The sequence below is a fragment of the Temnothorax americanus genome, unplaced genomic scaffold, assembly GCF_048541705.1.
Source record: "Temnothorax americanus isolate GAGA-0224 unplaced genomic scaffold, ASM4854170v1 Scaffold49, whole genome shotgun sequence".
NCBI lineage: Eukaryota > Metazoa > Arthropoda > Insecta > Hymenoptera > Formicidae > Temnothorax > Temnothorax americanus.
Window position 1 is genome coordinate 801,323 of NW_027509646.1, and position 21,889 is coordinate 823,211.

At 40.5% G+C, this 21,889-nt stretch overlaps 1 protein-coding gene across 3 annotated transcripts in view; it reads left to right on the forward strand.

Annotated features, from left to right (window-relative positions):
- LOC143903686 (uncharacterized) overlaps positions 1-21,889 on the forward strand; it is a 74,470-nt gene that overhangs the window by 49,031 nt on the left and 3,550 nt on the right. For all 3 annotated transcript variants that reach the window (XM_077417541.1, XM_077417542.1, XM_077417540.1), the window contains 3 exons: positions 11,550-11,866; positions 12,084-12,298; positions 21,100-21,401. In XM_077417541.1, the coding sequence (XP_077273667.1) occupies positions 11,551-11,866; positions 12,084-12,298; positions 21,100-21,401 (833 nt within the window). In that variant the 5' untranslated portion in view covers position 11,550. The remainder of the gene's footprint in view (positions 1-11,549; positions 11,867-12,083; positions 12,299-21,099; positions 21,402-21,889) is intronic.

Consider the following 21,889-nt stretch of genomic DNA (forward strand, 5'->3'; position numbering starts at 1 on the left):
TACTCTGTATCCTGCAATCATTTGCGAGGGAATATATCGGAAAAGCTTTATCCCCTCGTGTGTAAAACAGTTTTTCGGACGTTTGATCGCGCGTTCAATGCGATGGGTGCCTTTGTGGAATAGGTAAATCTCGATGATCTTAGCGAGTCGTGCATCCCGGATGCGAGAAAAGAAAGTTAATTTCCTTATGCGGTCTTCATTTCCTCGCCAGCCTTTTCCAACATTTTGTAAGTAAAGCGAGGTCCTTTCGTTCCCGGCTGAGCGGACTTCCGTTAACCGGATATCGGCACGCGTCCGGAATTAAGGTGTCGTCAACCGTAATCCCTAATGATCGCGAACCTCGAATCCCGGGACGAGAGGTCTGATAATCCCTGAAGCAGAAGCTAATTCCGGAACGTGCTCGGTTCGTCAGCGACGAGTCCACAGCGCGGGCACGCGCGGCGATCCACTCGCGAAATTTCATTTTCGCCTCTGCCGACTCCGGACTGTAATCTCTACGGTTTCTCAAATATGCGCCCGTTTGAAATTCTAGGCAAATATGTCGAACTGTGAAGAATAAATACGGGTGTTTCGCGCATTCTCATTGAAGTTTAAGCGAAAGAACGCAAAGAACGTGTGGATGGGAAATGTAACAAAATAATTCTCAAATAAAATCTGTTATCAAGTTCGCCGTGACCCAATTTCTACTTTGTAACGCGCGTCCTGTTTCAGAAGCAAAACCTCATTCCGATTCTATATCTATTCTATTTTCTCTCTCTTTCTCTCTATCTGTCTTGGTCGCTTTCATTTTCTCTTCTTCATCTCTCTTACGGTTTGGCTTTTTGTCTTATTTTTAGATATCACTCGTTAGAAATGCTTCTCGTGGATTCCACGTATCCTGGAGTATTATGCGAACGCGCAGAAAATTCTGGCATTGAGTTCTCAGTGAGATTTGAAAACGCAGCTTTGAACCGGATTCTTTATTCAGTCGGCACGTTTACTGAAAAATTCTGAGTGTCCCCTAACTGTCCTTACTCGATGACAACATTTTTCTCCCCTTTCTCTGTGTAGCTTTCGGGGTTTGCTACTGGATTCCTTTGACGGCTGTCTCGTAGTTAGCGAAATCACAAGGCACAAGAAGCACCCTTCCGGGATATAAATGTCCTCTCGAGAGTTTTCTTCGGATATTTGTCGGAGGAAAACGCAGTTACGTCAAGAAAATGTAATTTAGTTACAGAAAGTTGCACGATTGAGAACCGATAATTAGAAACTCCTGTATCGTTAATAATTCTTGCACGATGAGGCGTGAAGTTGGAAACTTATGAGCGGGAAAATCACGTGACGAAATTTTTCTCGCGTAACTCGCGCTGTAATTCTTCTCGCGACGTTCGCGTATGCATCGTCTCGAGTACGAGAGACGGCAGCCGTTCGTCCCTGTCGCATACAGAATTTTCAGGATGTGTAATCCTTCCATTCGAGGGAGCGTAAAAGAGCTTCCCTGCGATCGTCGGCCGAATGAAGCGCGCGACCTCGATTCGTCGCTCGTGACTATATTCTCTCTTGTCAGGGCAATTTTTTTTTCATCTTCTCTCTCCCTTCCTCTCTTTCGATCTTTTATTACCCGATATTCTTTAATCTCCGTCGATCCTCTCTGATTAACTGAGAGATGAAAGATTTTCGTGGATTCGTCAATACGTCGCAATTGCATTCGGACCAGTAAGTCCGCTAATATACGACGATTTTCTGACGATGATTTCTCGATCGGATATCGTTGGATATCGAGATGCCGTTTGGTTTCGCAAAATGCCTCGGCGGAAAATAAACGCCGATGAGAGATGCAGATTTTATTCAACCCGCTTCACGATCACGAACGGACGTTTGTGCGGCAAGTTTCCTCTTTCGCCGTTGTTCCACGTCACCGAGTTTGTTTCAATCGGAGAAACGTAGACGTAGTTTCGCTTGCTTTGTGACGAACGATTAAAGGAGGTGACAGCCTGGCGTTACTTTGTTTAACGGCGCTTCAACTCTCGCGTCTCTTCTACGTTTCCTCTTGCTGATGGTCTTTTTATCGTCGGTCGTGCAACATCCCAGGCGAAAGGTTTCTTTGTCTCTCCATTATTGTGATTATTAGGAGAGACGCGCCGCGAAATTTTCATTTCGCTCATTTTTTTGCGCGCAAACGAGCAGTCTGTTTATTCGGTTTTATTTAGTTTTCGATTTTGTTACAAGTGTCGACAACTTGGTTTTATTTTCTTCTCCGACTTTACAACAAGATACGCGCTTATACGGTTGGGAGTTGCGATATTTTAAAACTTATTTCTGCAGAATTTTCACAATTATTTTTAAGGAATTTATACGCGTGAGAAAATTACGTATTTGCTTATCGCAAACGATTAAAGAGAATTACTTAATTGAGAGTTCTTTCCTTTTATCTTCTTTGAACTAAAATACCATTATATTTATCGAGCAAATTTAATTTTAGATCATATCGATTCATATCCACTTTCGTATACGTCAAAGCTATAATTTTACATCATCAATTTAGCGCACATTCATTTTTCAGGGATCTTTCTGTTACAGCGCGTTACCATTCTGAAATCCTCTTCTTTTATAAACCGAAAATCTGAGCCCTGTGTAGTTGAAAAAAAAATCTTGCAAGAAAAATACAAGTAACAAAAAGAACAGTTATAACAAAAAGAAAATTTTTTTAAGACATTGTGATATTTAACTATCGTGACTAGGTTTAGCTTTATAAATCATAAAGCATAAAATCCATCGAGGAAAACAAATAAAAAGTTTATCTTTCAATAAGAATACAATGAGATGTAACAAATCAGAGATTTTCATAGTAGAAAACGTATTCAGTTTCTTTCTTATTTAAAAAAAGTAACCTAATTGAAAGGTATAAAAGTGCACTTGACTTTTCTATATCTTTCTTTCTTTCTTTCTTTCTTTTTCAATTACATCGCGATTAGGCTACAGATTATGGTCATGAGCATAATTCCCTAATCGATGTGATTATAATGCAATTTGCAGTGTTGGGGGAGCATACAATGCGGAATGAAAATAGACGACTGTATAAAACTCAGAACGTGATCTCTCCCGTATAGTAGCAACTTCGGAATTAACTTTGCCCGGGGACGAAGGCACTCTAACGAGTGCTTAACTTTGATAGGTTTCACCCAGCCCCGCTACCGTTTTCGCTGGGCGAATTAAGGCTCGCGGGATATCGACTTTGGTGATCGATCATGGGTAATTTGGGTCGAATTGGAGGAGTGTAAAACCTAGAAAAATACACTGTTATAATAGCCCCCTGGCGATGGCGCTCCGCGCTCTTCCCGGTTCAACTTTTTAATCGCGTCGGGAAGTCGGCTGTTCTTTCTCCGCGAGAGAGGATCGAGAGGGTTTAACTCGGATCGCGCGATAATAATGACAACGAAATTGATTGCGAACTTTTCTCGTCGCTTCTAAGAAACTAAACTTGTTTACACGGAAGCACTAACATTTTTTCTAAAAGAAAAAAGAAGGAATAAAGTTAACTTCAAGTTCGTCAAAGAATCTATTATTTAAGGTCGAAGTTCCAGAATATGATACATTACAGTATATCGGTTGTACACTGTCAGACACAGGATATCAGTTATTTGACGGCGTATTATACATCGAAACAATCGACACATTTCCGCTGTAAAGCTCACCTTAGGTAATCTATAATTCAGTCTATAATTTTTAAAATAGAATTTTATTTATAATTTTATATACGCCACGTGTCTTTTGATATATGTGCGTATATCTTATTTTAACGTATTTTGTATCCTTCGTAGAAAATCATAAACAGAATTTCCCTAAATTCTGATGCGAATCGTGGATCGTCTGAAGTGGATTTAAGATCTACTCATCTAATCTACCCTCAAGCGCAAGATACATAATGCTCCGTCTGTTTCCTTATTATACCGTGCAACTCTACGGTACGTCTATGTACATTATGCTTGAACAGTAACCCATTTCTCGATTGTCGCAATGAACGATATCGACACGGCTAAAGATAACTCGACTGTTGGAACATAAAGCTATACCACCGGAGCTACCCGGAATCCTTCGACTCGATTTCCATAAGAATTTATCAAATTGTTGAGATATCGACGACACCATCCATTTCTCTTCTTTCTCGGTCTTTATTCTTTCCACGCACGCGGACCCCGATCAAATCGGTTCTCGCCGATCATTTCTCCGTCGTCGTTCGTAAAAGTTACTCCAGTTTTCATAGTTATTCGCATGCGAATGCACGCGGTGTCGTTACGGATGAGAGGAGTAAGCGAGTTCGTCTTTGTCGATTGCGAGAAGCTTACAGCTGTCTGTGCTTGCTACCTGCAAAACTGAGGTATGACCGACTTTTGCGGTATTGACATCTTATCGAAACCGCTCGAGAAATACTCGGCACGTACCGCGAGTAGAATCGTTGCTTTCGAATGATTTCGGCTTAGGATATAATGCACAATGGGTGGCATTAATGGTTCTGACATGCCTGCCGCAAGAATGCATCGCGATATACGCGACTCAATTGAATTCGCTCTTAGCGAGCGTGCGGCAATTGGATCAAGGTAAAAATACATGAATCATAAAAAAAAGTTTCTTTTATATTATGGTTATTCTTATTTATTCTTATTATTGGATTTTCTTATTTATTGCAATATTAGCTCGGCTGGCATCATTGTCGATTATTCTGTGTTTTTCTGCGAAAACATCGTCGAATAATTTACGCGCTCCAGAATGTAGAACGGAACAGCGTAATACATACGCTAAAAAAAAAAATTATCCATTATTACGTGAAAACGATCTGCAGTTCTCCGCTATTACTACACACACAATTATTTTTTAATTATTCAAATAATTACTTAATTGTTTTTATAAATAGGAAACAAAATATCTCGTCCCTACAATTATTCAGTCTGATGTTGCATTATCCACAGCTCGAGAAACTTTACTGTAACGTAATATCTTTATTATACATATAACATTAAGCGTAATCGAAGGGATTTCGTTAATAAAGTTCTTTCAAGAGATTTACCCGTAAATTAAACTTGTCCGCCGTGTTGACGTTTATTGTTTGGGTTAATGAGAGACATTTTCTGCGACGTGTACTGGGGCTTACGACGATCACGTCGTATATGAGGTACCGGTAAGAAATTCAATTAAGCGGTCGCCGTAGGAGGTAGGAGGGTCAATAATTTCGTCGAGTCGGTATATACGCGCGTGTTGTCGATTGTTTGGTGCGAAAGCTCGCGTCGTGCGCTCCACCGGCTAATTTAATCGCGTAAATGCACCCTCGTCGCAGCGCGGATGAAATGCGCGCATACCTAAAATGCACGGAGCTCACTCGCGGGGAAATCGATACTCAATAATTGTGCCGCGCGTTATTTTTTCATTGATGCCCGACAAGCGATCGCGATGCTCAAAGCGATCGTTCGCCTGTGCATCCGTTCAACAATGAGACTCCCAAATCGACTGAAAAATCCACTGACGAAATTTCAGCCGCGGGATTTCCTGGGTCACCTATTTTTTTTTTTTTTTTTTTTTTTTTTGCAATACAACGACGGATCACGAATCTGTCGCGAAGTAAAGCCGCATCCTCGCACGGGAGACATCGCGACACGCGGCGTGACTACGTGTGCCATGTTTTATCAGTGGAGAAGTTTATTAGATTACAAGATCTATCTCGTAACACAGGTGAACACACAGAGTCGGGCAGGAGGGAGAGAGCGACGAGGGAAGAGCGTGGTGGAGAGACCATCAGGTAAATCCGGGTCACGTCGAGCCAGCAACCGGATGCTAGGCCCGGCCCAACCTCAACCACCTTGCTCGAGCTGTAGGTCACCTTTTGCCCTTAACGTCGTCGTTCATTCTCGCCTCTCGTCCTCTTCAATTATCGCCGTTCATTCCTGGAGGACGGAATTTCTTCGTCATATAGCGACGCTTGAACGCGCCCTTTCTTTGGTCTTCGATAATGGTGTAAAGCGTCGTGACAAAATGATAAGAATGTTCTCGATATCGATATCGAGCTGACTAATCGCTCTTAATTAGGTCGGTCGCACATATACGTTTAAAAAAGACGTTTGGAGGCGTACGTTTAAGTCTATCGGGGAGAGCAACATTAGACACTATTGCGTAACGTGTCAAGTTTCTCGTATATACATTCTCATCTTTGAAATTACGTTCCTTTACATGATGCGCGCAACGCAATATCATTGTCGCCTACACTAAAAGCGACAGAGAAAAAGTGAGTATTTACAAGCGCGAGGAGCTGTAGGAAATTTGCCCAAAGGAATTCTTTTACATGAGTACGTAATTAGCGATCGGGAACGAGCGGAAACTCTTATTTCGCGTTTAACGAAAGCGCTTCTATGTCGCGGAGAAAATTGTTTATTCTTATTCGCGTGAGTTCGAGCCATTCGATATTTTATGTCAGACAGAAGGCTGTCCGTTCTCGAACGCGAAATACTCCGTTTCGCGACCGTGGCCGCAAGCGAATGCATATAATCGAATTAGAGCCCAGTATAGTGGGGCACATTGGGACGGAATCTGGCGACTCCTTTCGGACACACGTATCCTCGTAAAAACGTTATATTTCACGATGACCCAGTTCACCCGCGCGTATCGCCGCGCGTCGCCACGTCGAACAATTCGGATGAATATTTTTGTAACGCATCCACGGACCCGCATTGCGCCGGCTGTCGTTTTGCAATTTAGATGCCGGTGTGCGAGCAGCCTATTGAATATTGATTCTTTTAGCCCAAGTGCATGTATTCGAAATATTTCCGACGGAGAAAGCGGATAATGGTCGCCTACCCTGTCGTTTGACGACGTTAAATTTAACGCGCCACGTCAAAACCGGATACCGCAATCCCTCCCTCCTCGCCCTCCTCTCGGCTTTTTGCCGGGGCAACGTTTATAATCTCATTAGCAGTCGCTGACGCGCCAGTTGACAGATTTCCGAGACGTTTCGAGTTTCGAATGCGTATACACATCGAGAGGTCGCGACCAAAGTGACGAGAACGACGGATACACGGTCGTCACGCGAGATATATGTTTGCTCCGTTTAAACAACGTGAATCGTATACATATTAGAGCAAATGTCGGCAGGAAGAAAAGCAAGAACCGCGGAAACACGTCGAGCCCGTCGTGGAGCGGCGAGGTCATAAATTCTGCCGTACAATGGGGACAAAGCGTTAAGCGGGATGGTACAGCGCGAAAAGAAAGAGTTTCCATCGTTGCGTTTGTTTAAAATATAAAAAAAAAGCAAGAGAAAGAGGAGAAAGAAAGGTTCGCTTATTTTCAATATCATGGGAACGATCTGTCCGCGGCCACACGTGGGACAAGCGCCGAGCGTTCATTATGCGAAGAGCTAATAAGATTCATGAAGCGCTGAATTTTCTTCGACAGATTTCGGCCTCCGCATTCGCGGATTAATTATGAAACCGACGCGGACGGCGGCTCATCGTCGAGGGTACCTCCGCCAGAGTCTATATCGCGGACTCTAATTAACACGACGGCGATTCTTTCGACCGTTCATGCCTGCGCGAGTATAATCAACGGCATATCATGCGGGAGAATTCATAAACTGCCTGGGCTTCGTCTACGATGGAAACCCTTCTTGTTAGCGTGGTATTCTAGTATCGCTCGAGGACGCAGTCGCAGAAATCTCCGACGTTAGTACCAAAGACGCAAAATGTTGAATCAAAAACGCGCAACCCATTTATGAATATTTTACTGGTAGATGCTCTCTCTTGTTTCGTATAATGAGCAAGGTGATAAAAATACACCGCGTAAAGATAAATAATTCAGTGAACGTGTGAATAACAAGCGATAAACTATAAACTATGCATGGGTATATAATGATGAACATGAATATTATAACAATGTAAATTGTGCAACGACACAAAATTTTCCATGATCGTAGCATAGTTGTAATACTTGGCAAGGTTGTTATTTACGCGCAGGTATTTACAGATATTGCAAATATTTGGATAATTTAATTGTTTCTCAGCGGTAGGCTAATAGTTTAACGTCACAGCGCGAGGCGAACTGCTCGAGCGGGTATGAAAAATGAAAAATTCCGTGGAAGATGCTTGGACAAAATTAATTAACGTCGTCGTTCCTAGCGCGCTACATGTTTTCCTTCCTCTCTACTATAACTAATTAATCCCGGCGCGGATCAAAGGGAGAGGTTGCCTCGCGCTGATTCCTGTTTACATTTTGCGGAATCGCGAGAATTTCCAAAGGCAGGTAAGGCGAATCTCACGGGACTGAAATTGCGAAGGGAGAACCGCGGTTTTTCCCATATTTGTTCTCATCGCGCACCTTTAGCTTGAGACAGTAACCAAAACGTGTATCGTGTTTGTGCTGCGATAAGCCGCAAAAGATTTTCCTATGGGATATATTATAAAGTATTACTATAACAATGTGTAAAAGAGACTGGCTAATTTTGCGTACCTATATGGCACAGCGTGAAATACGCGTCCAATTGAACAGGCTTATTATGCTCTTCGATTTTTTACATTTTACATTTTATTATTTTATTATTTCTATTTTTTTCTATCATCAAAATGATTATTCGCCATTCAAATTGCATTAAATTAATTTCTCTCTTTCGTATTTCTTTTCGTTCTTTATATCTTCTTCCTTTTATATATTAAGCGCAAAATGTGATACTTTGACGCAAAAATCGAGCGATTCCACGTAACTTTTCTAATTTGTACACGGAATTTCTCTCCCTTGTTCGATTATGATTGGCTGAAAGGGAAAACTCATCTCTCTAGCCCTTCCGCAGCCGCAGCTGTCCGTTTCGAACACGAGCTGGGTGCCTCGGCATTGTAATAATTATCGTTCGAAAGCCCATTTCTCGTCTCTGTCGATATCAATGCAAGCCCAATAACCGCCGTCGGGAAGAGTCATTCGCATCCCTGCATCGAAGATGTCGGCGATGTTAATTGCAACTAGGGCGATTCTTGGATCTTTGTAATTAAACGTTATATTGCTTCGAAGCGGAAAGGAGATACGATTGGCAGCGATGTATTTGATTACGTTCGCTGATATTTTCAACAAAGATTTTAATTATAAATATCGGCTCGCCCCACTTCCATTTCCTGCATTCGAAACACGAAAATCCTCATTTATCGATTAATGATTTTTTGTCGAACATGTGGGATACAATGTACATACGCCTATTGGGAGTTACCCTCTACATCATTTTTCAATGTGACACATTTAAATGCAGAATTTTATCTTCGGACGTATATTGAGAAAAACTCGGTGCCCATAGATTTTCTAGAATTGTAAGAACAATAACGTAACGTGTTTATCATCCGCGGCGTACATCCCCTCGCGAAATTACCCACGCGACTTACAATAAAACGGCGCGTCGTGTTACGCGCTTAGAAATATTGCAGGCTTTATCGGTATTCATGAAACTTTTACTTGGTTAAAGAGAGGCACTCGTAAACTTCATTTATACTTAAAAAAAACTATCGGTTACCCGATCCGTTTGTTAAAAAATAGTTGACCACACGTGGCTAGACACTCTCTCTCTCTCTCTCTCTCTCTCTCTCTCTCTCTCTCTCTCTCTCTGTATTCTTGGTTTATTCCAAAAAGTTGTCCTGGCGAGCAAGCGGTACCTTTGGGGAACCAAGCTCTGGATATATGTCTAAAGTCAGGCATGGAAGGAGTTTCGTGGGTCTTGCTAGCGGGATGAGTAATGGGCACGGTCTGCGTACTGTAGTGAGCAGTTTGTCGTCGAAACTAACCAAGGTCCCTGGCAGCTCATTTCGCAGCAGGGCACGTAATTCAATTTCCATGTAGCGATTCCCCTGCCCTGGCCTCGTGCTCGTCCTTCCCGGCCCTCCCGGCTCGAACCCGGGTGCGAGAACCGAAATTATCTCGGGGCGTCACTTTGCCAGGCGCGAACGCATTCTCGGGATGTTTGCACGCGTCTCGAATGTCAAAGCGAGTCTATTATCACATCGTGCCTGTACCTGTAGTTAGTCATATTACACACAATAACTAATAAAATCCTCGCTAGCCTAAAATGGCTCGTCTGTTCCGATGCTTTCTGTTTGTTGCAATTTTTGTATACCTCTCTTATTCCGTTTTTATCGAATTTACATAAATTTTCTCATATATAACTGTTAATAGACTACGGTATATTATAAAACATTTCATTTGACCTCTGGATGGATACCGATGATAGTCCAACGCGAAAGTACGGGATTAAATCGAGTACTTCGTTGAAAGTGGTTTAGGGGAGAAACGACGGAAGGATAATAAACGCGAAGGCGACGGTCCTTTTAATCTTGAGAGGATAAGAGTGCTCGAGGACGAAATCCGATGAGGATACTGAGAGGCATTGTTCATTTCGACGATATAAAACGGGATTGTGCGATCCGACGCGAACTGGCTTGACTTCGTTCTCTCAGAAGTGACTTTCCAAATGTGCGGAGAATAAGATTTTCTCGGGAATTAAGGGACCATCCTGCCTCCTTTTCTTCTTTCGCTTTGGTAAAAGTCAAGTAAAAAGAATTGACTTTACTCTCTCCCTCTTTCTTTTTTCTCTCTCTCTTGAGAAATAGCATCAGCCTCCGCTCTGGGTCTCATCGTAAAATTTGGCAGATCGATGATTTATTCCGAAAAGTTCGAATTGGATCGCGATATTAAAGATTCCGCGCACGGAGTGATCCAAATAAATGCGCATGCAGAGAATATGATAGGCATGCTTCTCCGATTCTTTTGGATGTAGCGGCGACCGCGTCTTGAAGTTTAGACCCATCCCGAGATTTGATTCTTAATTACTTCATCCTTTTTCCGGCGATAATTTTGTATAGCTGACTGTACGATCTGCGAGTCAAAGAACCGTGGAAATTTCTACGATCCAATTTGTCAATCGAATCTTGTTGAGGGAGCCCGTTAAAAGTTTCGCCACGTTCTTTTTTCCCGACGAATATGTTCCGAACTCGCATAATCGCGTTTATCACGCGAGAACCGATGCTGAGCGGAGCGCTATTGCGAATAAACGTTACGAAGTGATTCCAATTAAGGGCCATTATAGGATCGTTAATAATAGCGCGCGGCGCACGAGGTCGATAACGTTATTTGGGCGTAGTGCGCGCCGGCTGTAACGGATTGCGAGGGAACGTTACGAATCTTGACGTCATTAAGTCCCAGTGGACTTACGTTATTTATATATGAAACCGTATAATTTTTTAATATAAATTAATCTTTCGCAGTGCTCCGTGTGTAGTAGCATTAAAATGAGATTCTCGAAAAGTGAATACTTGACGAGGTATTTCATGAATTTTATTCTGATATATTCTGACACACACACACACTCTCTTTCTTTCTTGCCGTAATTTTATTCTCGCGCGACTTTAATAAACTTGTGTAAGATTTTTTTTTTTTTTTTTTCGAAGAACAACCAACATCCACCTGTAAGCACGTCCATAATATCCTCACTAATTGTCACTACTCTCCGCAAGGATAAATTTAAAAGAATATTTTTTTAAATGTTACTTGCATTTTTCCAGGATGCCTAACGAGAAGGTATGTGCCTGTGGCGTGACCACGGATCTGTCCAAGTCACGAAACAGCTCGCTTGTCATGGGAAAGCTGACCATCCTCCTGCCTAAGACGAAGGGCAACAAGTCGGAGGGCAAGGACTCGCGGAAGCAACCTGATGACGCGCGGGTATCGAAGACTCGAACATCGAGCGAGACCGGAAGCAGCAGTGCGGTGACGGAGTCCACGAGATCTACAATAAAGAACAGCAAGCACGAGAAGCGGCTCAATCACTCGCGGAGGACTCGAAGCGCCGACAGAGCCGAATCGCATTACACTTATATCGGTTAGTCCACACGGACTTTATTAATATTATTCCGATGTCGAAAGAATTTATTCTGGAATATTTATTATATGCTCTAGAGTAGATTTTTTTCGAAGTAGCCAGATAGTGAAATATAAATATAAAATACGTAGATAATATGTGATGCACGAAAGTTGCAAGGAAAGAGAGATAAAGAATGTTGTATTTTTGTTTCTGATGGCACTCTCTCACTCGGCAGATTCGGGTTCGAGTATTCTCGGCGGTGGGATTCGTGAGAACCATATAGAGGAAGCGCTGTATGCCACCATACCGGACACGCCGAGTGTGAGTATCAGCGAGATCGGCACGAGTCGGTCGAATTTGCAGAACAGATCGCAACCTCTTTACTCCGCTATTCCGTCTATGACGTCGCCGCCGCCAACGTACGACGTCGCGGTTGCAAAAACGTGGCAGGTAAGATTCGCCGCAGTTTATTTTATTGTCTGTTATATGACTCTTTATCCAGTTTGCGTTGATATCGAGTAAATAAGAGAAGAGCCGCTAATGATATTGCTACGTTTCCCACAACGATCCAGCCTGGAGCTAAATTCAATAGTAAATTACTTTATAATAATTTAGCTCGTAACGTCCGAGCTAATTTTCATGAAATTAAACACGAATACGTATAAAATACCAAAAGCAACGAATTAAAATCATCTCCTAATTTAAATTTAATTTAGGTAATAATAACGTAATAATGTAGCATCTTTATAAATTAAAATTTAAACTCAACATTAATCCGTGCTTACTATACGACCATTTTATTTTAGTTAAACCTATTATCTATTTCTCGTCTCTCCTATCTTAAAATCCCACACGGTTCCAAATAACTGCAGAAATGAAATTCCTTGACTTATTGTTAAATAAAATGCCTACGAGTGATCGTACCGTCAATCAGCGTTATAATCTACTTCTCCGGTCGTTGATCTGCGTTATGTATAGACCTGGTTATTCGAGTTGCAACTCGCGCTGTTGAGCGTCTTAAGAAACCCTTCTGCAAAATCGTCGGGCGTTGCCGTTCGAAGCGGCATGGCATCCTGAATGTAACAATACCGGACCACGTCTATCTCGGAGAGAGAACTGGCTTAATAAATAATTCTATGTTATTACTTCCCTACAAACTGCCTTTCCGACGAGCTGTTATTTCAACGAAGATAATATTGCGCAGTTACCGTTTGCCCAATAAAGTTTCAGTGCAGCCCAGGCGGACGGCAGTTCCCGACGGCGCGGTCAATATTCTACAATGGCCACAATCGGCATTCGGTCATTTGTAAGAGCGTAACGCTCGTAAAGCAATAACAGCTGGTTGGACAATAGTTACAAATTGTCATCGTCTCCCGCGTGCTTTAAATGGTACAACCGGAATATTAATTCCCGCAATCGTAGATACTTTGTACTCCATGCTGGCGCGCTGATATACAACGATCCGGTCGCGACACACGCAACGAATCAACGACGATATACCGGTACGCTACGGCTGGTTCCGCCCGATAAAGCCGGTTATTCAATCACATAATATCTCGAGTTATCGAAACGAATTATCGCTCCATGCTGCGGGTACCACGGTCGCGATAGCTCTTGCCAGGAATGCCGTCCGTCATTTGATTTGTATTCCGCAGCGCAATTTTGTGACGAGCAAATGACGAGGAAATTGGCAGCGATCTAACAATCAGCCCCCCCCCCCCCCCCCCCCCCCGAAGCGTCCTGAAGATCGATAATCGAAATGAGGCCCGTTCAGACTGGAGTATTGTAATCGATCGGTGCAATCACAAATTGGACTTTTGTGGGCCTTCAAATGCGCTATTAGTATAATTACTAATCAGCCGATGTTGATTAGCCGACGATCGTATGACTATCGCAGAACGTCGGTATAAATCTCGCAGCCATTTCGCGAATGCAGCGCGATCCTGCAATATTACAAGAATTGCGGTTATTAAGCTTTTACGAGATTGATCACGTAATTTTCGTGAAAAAGAGAAAATGATCTTAAACATGGCAACGTATTTAGTACATTAGTACATTGCGACGCAATCGCAAGCGAGGCGAAAAAAAGAACGAACTGAAAATATAGAATACATTTTTGTAATTCGCACAGTTTTCAAGAAAATGCAATTTTATATGTAAAAGAATCTAAATGTGTTTATTTGATTGCGTATCAATATCCTCGTGCATACACATCTGTTGACGTGTATAAAAGATAATACGATAAAGATATTGAGTTACAATATTATTCTGTTATACAATATTGTGTAATTTTTATAATGACGAGCATTGATATCGTTATTTCTTCTTATTGATCACCGGAAATAACAAAAGATATTCATAATAAGTGCAACTATTTTGATATATTTATGCCATCAGCAGCTTATACGGTTAATGCTGGTCCAGTTTACAGTTTAATTATTATAAATAAAGTGAACATGCGTGTATACATATATGTATTTTACATTCCTGATAATGCGAGCGTAATATCGCATAATATTTTAATAAGTTAATAAGTTAAAATTTTAATAAGTTACGGAAAGTTTGTCAGACTATTTCGAAAGTTTGTTTATCGTCTCGCACAAATTGTGCATACAGTTGTGCATACAACGTGTTGGCAGCTCATATCTCATGCCATTATACATACATCTTACGTATTTTTTACATACACACGTGGAAATATTAAATAATATTCGCAGAATTTTTATTGTACGACGTAACTGATGACGATACCGTCAGGATTTATGTTTTCATTACGCGGAAGGGTATATGACGTTGAAACATCTTTTACATCTTTCGTTTTCCAACCAATCTGCGCATGTGTCTATGATCCGTCTAAAATTATCGCGGTCCAAATTTACACAACAATTCCGAAGTTTAATTTCAAAATATTCAAAATTTTGAATCTTTGATTGTCTTATACAGTTTTTATATTGATGTGAAAAATGTATTACAATATTACACACACACACACACACACACACACACACACACACACACACACAATAATGTGTTATATTATGTCTACACTACAAGTTTTTGCGAGCGATATCGATCCGTAACGACGACGCAATAAGAAAACTTTGTTCGAGCTTTCGAGTATTAACATGCATCTGTCAGTTTATGATGAATTTGAGTTTAGGAAACTCACACAGACCGGAAATATCAATCCAGCTGCAGTGCTGCTCATAAAACCTGATTGCCCGTTAACGAAATCCGTGAATTAAATGTCACCGACAAATCCTCTTTATGTAGAAAGTCTTCGTTAGACTATTTCGATATATTTCGGCGTGAGGTCACATATCAGCTTATGAAGAATGCGGCTATTTTCAAGATTTTCTCAAATATCAAAGTTCGCCTATTATTCCATCTGTATTATTCCGGTAAAACTCCAAGCAATATCCAAGTACTTAATGCTGAATTTAAAATAAATTCCTTATATCTGTTATTGATACGTTTTGTTCGAAAAAGATAGAACAACTTGAAAACAAGTTTAATATTTCTATGATTATATCCGCAATTTAAGTATGGAAAAGCAAGGCAAGAATTTTATTAGTCAAGAATTTGTTTTACGATTGTTTCGTTTGACTCTAAATGTATGGCCAATAATAAGCATTTCAATTTATACGACACAGGCCTTATTGCATTTAAATTAAATTATATCCTAACATCTGTGAGAAATAAAAATGAGCAATCAACAATAACGTCATTATTACGTTTGCAGTAATATAGTGCTAGAAAATGCAATTAAGCTTCTATGCACCGTTCGATTCACAGCTTGTACATTAAATTTCAGCATGCTCGGCGACCCAATTGTTCGAGTTTGGTCACGTTTCTCCGAAGAGATTCGCCGTCTCAAAGAGGAATCGCTTTAACAAAGCGAGCGACTATAGGACAGAAATAGCAAGGTAGAAGAGAGAGGAAGGCAAATTCAATGTACAGCTTCTTAACTCGAGGACCATTCTAATCCGGTTGACCGCCCAATTCCGTCGCGTATAGTTCTTCGGCGCCGACTAAAACATAAATTCTTCCGCCGTGTTATCCTATAGTAGTTGCTGCCATCGTCACCACCGGAAAGTCGATGTTTCCCGGTGAAAAATCGGTGTTGAAATTCATGATATTTTTCGTTTTTGAAACTTCTGCAGTACAATGCAGTTCTTATCAATGGACAGATAATCTGCCAGAAAAGAGATAATCGCATTCACGTTGCCATATAATTCAATGATTTATTTTTCGATATAAAGATCATTAATATAATTTTGTTGAACTCCTGGATATTCATTCTTTATGCTAGAGCATCATTTATTGAATAAAATCATCTTTTACTCTGAATTTGGCCTAATGACATTGGTGTATGTTAAAAAAGAAGCTAAATAAGCGCGGTGATAAATAAAAGAAACCGGCTTCTTGTGTGTCGTGATAACGAGAAGGCTCCGTTTGCACTTAGTTGCTTTAAAATGAAGAGATCGTCAAAAGAGATCGCAAAAGAGGGTTGAAATTGTTCTTGGACTGAAACGTCGAGCAGCAGTTGTGCTCGAGCGAGCAAGCGCAAGCTCGAAAAGTGCTCGTATGAAATGCAAAACCATCCCGGGGAAGCTCACTACGGTACGCACGGCTAAATTGTGCGGCCTGATGAAAGAAGACCTCGGAAAAACATTCTCGAGACCGTAATTGTGGGTTATATATATATATCTCACAGAATAGAGACAGAGAGCGAGAGAGAGAGAATATAGTCGCTCATTAGCCGACCCATGACCGCTATGGTCTTAGATCGTTTATATGAAGAGAAGAACATTATTTTCTCTTAGATTTTTCTGGGAAAAGCTACTTTACATGTGTCGCGAGGGATATCTTTTAAAGCATTTTAGAATCTTTTCGTTGCTTACACTGTGCGTAGTACTTTCTATGCATTTTGCGGTTAATTTAAACATCAGTGCCTTTGTCCAAAACAATATTAGCGAAATGAATTTCGCGTACGTCTACGATGGTTTTCTAAGACTCCGATATCTTTATTTTCAAAACTCGGCCGAACGCAAGAAATTAAAGCGTGACAACGGTCAAGTATAATAGGCTTTGTCCGAACAACCATTGAAAAAATTTACATTCTGTATATTCCCCGGTCTCGCTCTAGAATGAAGAAAAAGAGTTACCAGTAGGCTTTCCTCTCGAGAGCCTTCGAGCTTACTTCGCGGAGTTCTTTAGTAGCTGTTTCCATTCATGAGCTTGCAAGCGCGCGAGGCACTCGCGCCTTCTAATTTGAATAACAGCTTTGCCTGTACTATTTTCCCGGGAGGCCGTGGAGCTACATTGTGCCCGCACGGGAGTCAACCATTTGTCAGGAATCCCCTCACGGGAAGGTGCAGAGAGGTTCCTTCGGACGATGCAGCGTGGGACGAGGATGTCCTTATTTATATAACGAGCGAACGAGCGCGTGATTCAGCTTACAGCAATTACCGGGAAAACTGACATGTTATCATCCCTGCGTACTTCCGGGAAAACTCGGTCTTATGAATCACCCTTCACCAATGAAGTTTCCTCAGTTATCGCGAGATATCGTGATGAAAATTCTGAGAACTTTGGAGCATCGATTCCGATTAGGAATTAATTATTGACCGAATACGCGACAGTGCTGGATATTGGATAATAGATTTCTGACTGAATTCTATATTTCTGACTACGTCGACTTGTTGCAGACGCGGCGTCATATCGACAGACTGAAAATTTCATCCCGCAATATGTTGACGTGGGTGAGAAGCCGCGGTTAAATTGCCTTCATTGCGACACGGAGTATTTACATTAAAGAACGGCGGTTTTGAATATTTAGGTGGAGAGGTGACGTGTAATACTACGGTGCTTCATGGAGCTGCTCTGCTTATAGAATGTCAGATATATTCTCGCGAGCTGCTCTCGCATATTAATTTCACCACGTAAATTAGTCCAAATGATACGAGTGGTTCAAATGATGAAGGGACCGAGGGTTGGTCACGGCTGCAAAAGGCCGAAAGACCGAGAGATTGAGAGAGAGAGAGAGAGAGAGAGAGAGAGAGAGAGAGAGAGAGAGAGAGAGAGAGAGAGAGAGAGAGAGAGAGAAATATGGATGAAATAGAGAATATAAAAGTAATGGAAAAATAAAACCAACTAGGTAGGAGTGGATTAAATTGGTACAGCCTGCGAAAGGGAGGAGAAACGAGACGAGCGAAAATTAGTACGGAGGAGAGTTACGATACAATAAAGAGATCGCATGAAACGAAAATGAGAAGTGAAAATTGCCAGTCAAGCAGCGATGATGAAAAAGATCTATAATATTTACCCTCGTAGGGAAAATTTCTCGCTACCGCATTTCGCACATGTAATCTAAGAGAATTGTTCCAAGAATAGATAGGAAAAAAAACATTATATTTCTCTTTGTCAATTAACAATTTTTAAAACTAAGAAAGATATGGTAAGTAATTAATAGTTCTTGCATGATAAATATACAAATTAAAATCGGAAAAATTTATTAAAAAAAACTGTACGTTTGTATGTCTCAAGACTGATGCATAAAAAAAAACTGTGCGCGTCATATGCGGAACTTGAGACAATTTCGCCGAGATTCTTGCACAGACAGCACTTTCGAGAAACATAATCATCCCGGAGCGAAACTACCGCGGCCGGAAAAACGCAACCACGGGGCTCTGGGCGATCCTCTTAAACGAACGCCCGAGGGCGACCACGCTCGTCTCACGCTGGAAAATGGAATCACAAGATAATAATCCCGAAATTCAATTTTACTCTTCCTCATCGTCGAGTAGAGAGCCGTGGTTGCCGGCGGTTGACTTCGTCAAGAGCGAAGATCGCGAGAATCGAAAAGTTCTGGCTGACTCGATTCGACGACAAAAGCGATCGGAGAGTTCGATGTTGGACTTCTGATTCTCGTCGCGGTTTTATTCTGCCTCATAACTCTTTTATTCTCGTATATCGAATATTTTCGCGGCTAGACCAAGAGAAATTTCTGAGCTAGGAGAAAGAAAAATTTTTCGATCAATTTGCTGGAGATGTACTCGAGGTTTCATTATGACTCTTGAATCGAAACGCATAGCTATGCCACTGGCATACCGGCAACTTTCTCGATATATGTTTCATTTTCAAAAAGCATAAAATATCTCTTGCGATGTAATACATATTTATAGCCCAAGTTTCCATGATGTTCGATAGAGCATACATTCGCGAGGATGAAGGAGTGCATCGTATGTTTCCATTTACAGATGACATCTATGTTACCATGCATATATAGATAACCGTACTATTTTTTCCCATTTAAATTTCCATCCCTTCCACGTTACAGACTCAACCCTGTATATAAAATATTTTCTTGATTATTAAATTAACTCTACTTTTTCTCGAGCTAATATAAGGTCGATAAAATGTTGAATGTATTTAATAAGATCGTAAAATATTTCATAGGCCGGTATTCATAGTCGGATCTTATATTTAAGACCGTCTTAAGTACAATCTTAAGATATTATGAATCAATCACAGAGCTGTATTAGCATCTTAAGACATTACTTAAGACGGTCTTGAAATAAGAACAGATTATGAATATCGGCCATAGACTTATTTCTAGTCTTTCTTATTAAAAATTACTTTTCACTCTAATACTTCTCGCTTTATTGTTATTCTTACATCAAGATATTCTTACATATATAGGTTGTACTTAATATTTTTGGGTTATTTATTTAAAAATTAAAGTATAAAATTTCATATTTAATACTTTTACCATAGATATAAATACAGAGAGAAGTTTAAAAGATACATTTTTGCGACAAATTTCGCTTATATATGTTCATTTTTAGTCTTTTGGGGAAAAGGTAATTTTTAATTATAATGCTATTTTTTCTATATAAAACGTTAAATATAAAATATATTATATACGGATGCGGAAAACTGCGAAAGTCATTTCTGCGCAAAACGTTAATAAAATAAAGTTAATATTAAATACAACAGCATTATGCGACAATTAGATGATTAAACGAGCGTCGACACCTTTTGCGGGAAATGCAAAAGGAGAGGGCGTATGCAGCTCCCGCGAGCTTTTACGATATAATATGCGAGGCAAGTCGGCCCGGTGAAAAACGAGACAAGTTTTTCCGCGGCGTTTTACGCCGTGGCTGAAAACCGCGTTTGGTTCAAGGAGAACATTAAAAAACAGTTCGCGGCTTTATTATAATTTTCAGCGCGAGATAATGGACATTGAAAAATGTGGAACTGATTTACGTGGCTAACTTCGTTACTCGAGCTTGCATTGATGAGTTAATGCGATTAAATTATAAAAGTAACTTTTTATAATTAGTAACAACAAATGCACAACTTCCGGACACGATTATTCTCATTATTGTCGTTCAAGGATGATTAGCTGCACTTATATTATCACAGATGCTCTATATAAAATTATTATATCGAAGAAATCGAGCCGTTCAAGGCGATATGTCAGACGATAGCCAAAGTTCATTATTTTCCTTGAACTAAAATGGATTGCAACTGTAGTTTATTTCACAAATCGTTTTATATCTGAAACGCGACACCAAAGATCAGGTATCGAAACCACAGCCATGCAAACATAATGATAAGTATAACTACAACCTGGGAATTGGAGTTGCGGCTAGAGAGTAACGTGACCCTAATGTGGTCTCGCAAGCAGTGGGAGATTTCTGAAGTTATTGTTGATTAATTCTGTTAATTAATTTTTAATTAGGTAATATTTGATTAATTAATAGAATTAATTAACAACAATATTTTTAAACATGAAACAATATACTTATTAGAAGCCAAGAAGCAGGCATAACAAATGGTACTTTCTATTTGTAGAACATATTTGTATATCGGATCTAGCACTGGTTACTTATCTCAAAAACAGGTTTTATGTGAAACCGTCGCAAACACCCTTCCACGTACAAGGCAATTTAAAAAATTCTTTTTTTTTTGGAGTTGCGACAAATGCATTTTTCATGTAACATATTTTTCGTTTAAAACTTTGCGTTGCTGCACTATGGTACGGTGTTTTAAAATGTGGTTTAAAATATAAGATAATAAAAAAGAATTACTTGTAAACGTAAAGAATTTGCAAAAATTGTGAATTATAAAAATAATTTATTGTGTACTCTTTCTCTCTCTGTATGCGTGTTTGTATGCTATACTATTATAGGTATTTTATCTTATATCTTTTCTTTATTAATTACATTATTTATTATTTGCAGACCGGTCGGCCACCGACGTATGAGGAATATTACGCGATGATGTCACGCTCGCACACTCCTCCGCCACCATGGTCCGACTCGACGACGACGTCTAACCCGACTTCGAGTATTCATGCGCGACGCGAACTCTTGGCCAGCCAGCCTGAGTTTCGCGAGTATCTGACGCAGCTGGCGCTAAGCGATCGTGGTTCGCAATATCAATATCAATATCAGCAACAACGACAACAATCTAGAGATACTATCTCGATCCCGAGGGAACAGCAGGTCAGAGTGCAACAGCGTGCGCGAGCAATGCCTCCCAGGTGAGTAGTCGAGAATCGCTCGCGCCGCGGAATAATTCACGTAGTTTCTGGGGTGGTCATATACGACTATATGACACCGCCGGGAGTTACCTCGGCTCGGGATGTACTTGGCTACCCCGAGACATTTCGAGGTGCTGAGAACTAGTAGCGGGTTCAAAGTAATTTAGAAAAATGGTCGAGGCAGCGATTATGCAAATACAGAGCGTCCCGTTTCCTTCCCTGCATTTTTTTTTCTCTGCAACAACCGAGCCAATTAAAGGAAAAAAATGGCAAGGACAATTTCAAAGGTTCTTTAAAACTTGATACGAATATATTTTCTCGAACAAAGTGTTTGTGTGAATATATAATTCTAAAAATTCTAAAAATTATATATAGTTAAAAGAATAAAATTTTTTCCACCTATTTTTTTAATTAATTGTATAATGTAGTTCTGCCGTATAATTTTACGAGGCACACTATAAAGCCCGTATTTATAGTCGTTACTCAGA